Genomic DNA, 1,249 nt, shown 5'->3' on the forward strand with positions numbered 1-1,249 from the left:
AGAGTGAGTGGATCACAGCCTCACATGCAATAATGGTACCTATGATTTTCCCCAACTTTGAAAATTCATTAGTTTTTCCAACCACCTTTCTCTCCAAACATTCAATGGTAATACTGCACAAGTTACAATGCTAAGAAAACCAATTACAAATGACTCTTCAAAAATGTAACTTTTTGACAGCCTGCTTCTTTCACCACATTATTGTCACAGCCTAAATGTTGGAGCAAAAATTCCCTCATCTTGGACCATGCCTTTTCCTGTGCAAGGATGTGGAACTTGCCCCTCCCCCCCCAGCGGACAGGCAGCATAAAGGTGTGCTGGAATGATGCCGAGCAATGAGGTGAGTATGGCGGCTCCAGAAGGTGGCCTGCTCCAGGATATGAGCTAACTTCAAACCACTTTTGGTAGTTGTGTGAACGTAGTTGCTGACAGGCCAACTGGGCATAAAATTCAGAGTGTATGTTTTGATCATCGCTGCCAACAAGGAACAAAAAGGCTGCATTGCTCTGTTCGATGGGGAGGGTCGACTCTTTGCTTTTACGAGGGTCACGCACATCTTTACGTATAACAAAGGCACCTTCGTTATCAACACTAATGTTATGATATTCATGTTCTGGCAGACACGGATAGAGACGATCCTTAACACGCATTCCTGCACCGATTGGAGAGTTGTAACAATTGATTGTAACGCAAGCTACAATGGACGGAATAAAGGCCGCCATGGACAAAGCCAGGTCTCCCCCTTTGCTAGTTCCAATGACCCCTACCCCAGGACCACGCACCTGAAAGACAAAGTAACTTTATTAAAATTATAGAAATAGCTGATGTGGCCAATAAAAACAAACTGAAATTAGGCCATTAGGCATAAAGCACACCACAAATGATGACATGGCATAAGAAAACATGGTTGGGTAAAGGGGGCAACACAAAAGAAGGGAGAGGAAGGGGGGGTGTAAGGAAAAGGAATAAATATAGAAGAAGAGAGAAGATTTTAAAGGAAATAAAAAGGTAAAAGAAAGAAAAAGAATATATGGATAAATGAAAAAAGAAAAAAAAAAAAATACACATAAAAGAAAAAAAAAAAAAAATAAAAAAAGAAATATAAATAGAAAAAAATAAAAAAAAAAGAGAACACAAAAAAAAAAAGAAAAAAATAAAAATAATAAAAATATAAAAAAAGAAAGATAAAAACCACACAACAATAAATAATAAATAAATCTAATAGAATAAATAAAAATAAAATAAAAAG

At 37.1% G+C, this 1,249-nt stretch overlaps 1 protein-coding gene across 1 annotated transcript in view; it reads right to left on the reverse strand.

Annotated features, from left to right (window-relative positions):
* Window positions 1-1,249, reverse strand: part of LOC119592226 (acyl-coenzyme A thioesterase 1-like) — a gene marked incomplete in the record, with an annotated part of 37,922 nt that overhangs the window by 823 nt on the left and 35,850 nt on the right. The window contains 1 exon segment of the mRNA XM_037941060.1: window positions 1-782. Coding sequence (XP_037796988.1) covers window positions 144-782 — 639 coding nt within the window.

This window comes from Penaeus monodon, chromosome 29 (genome assembly GCF_015228065.2).
Source record: "Penaeus monodon isolate SGIC_2016 chromosome 29, NSTDA_Pmon_1, whole genome shotgun sequence".
NCBI classification, from domain to species: Eukaryota; Metazoa; Arthropoda; class Malacostraca; order Decapoda; family Penaeidae; genus Penaeus; species Penaeus monodon.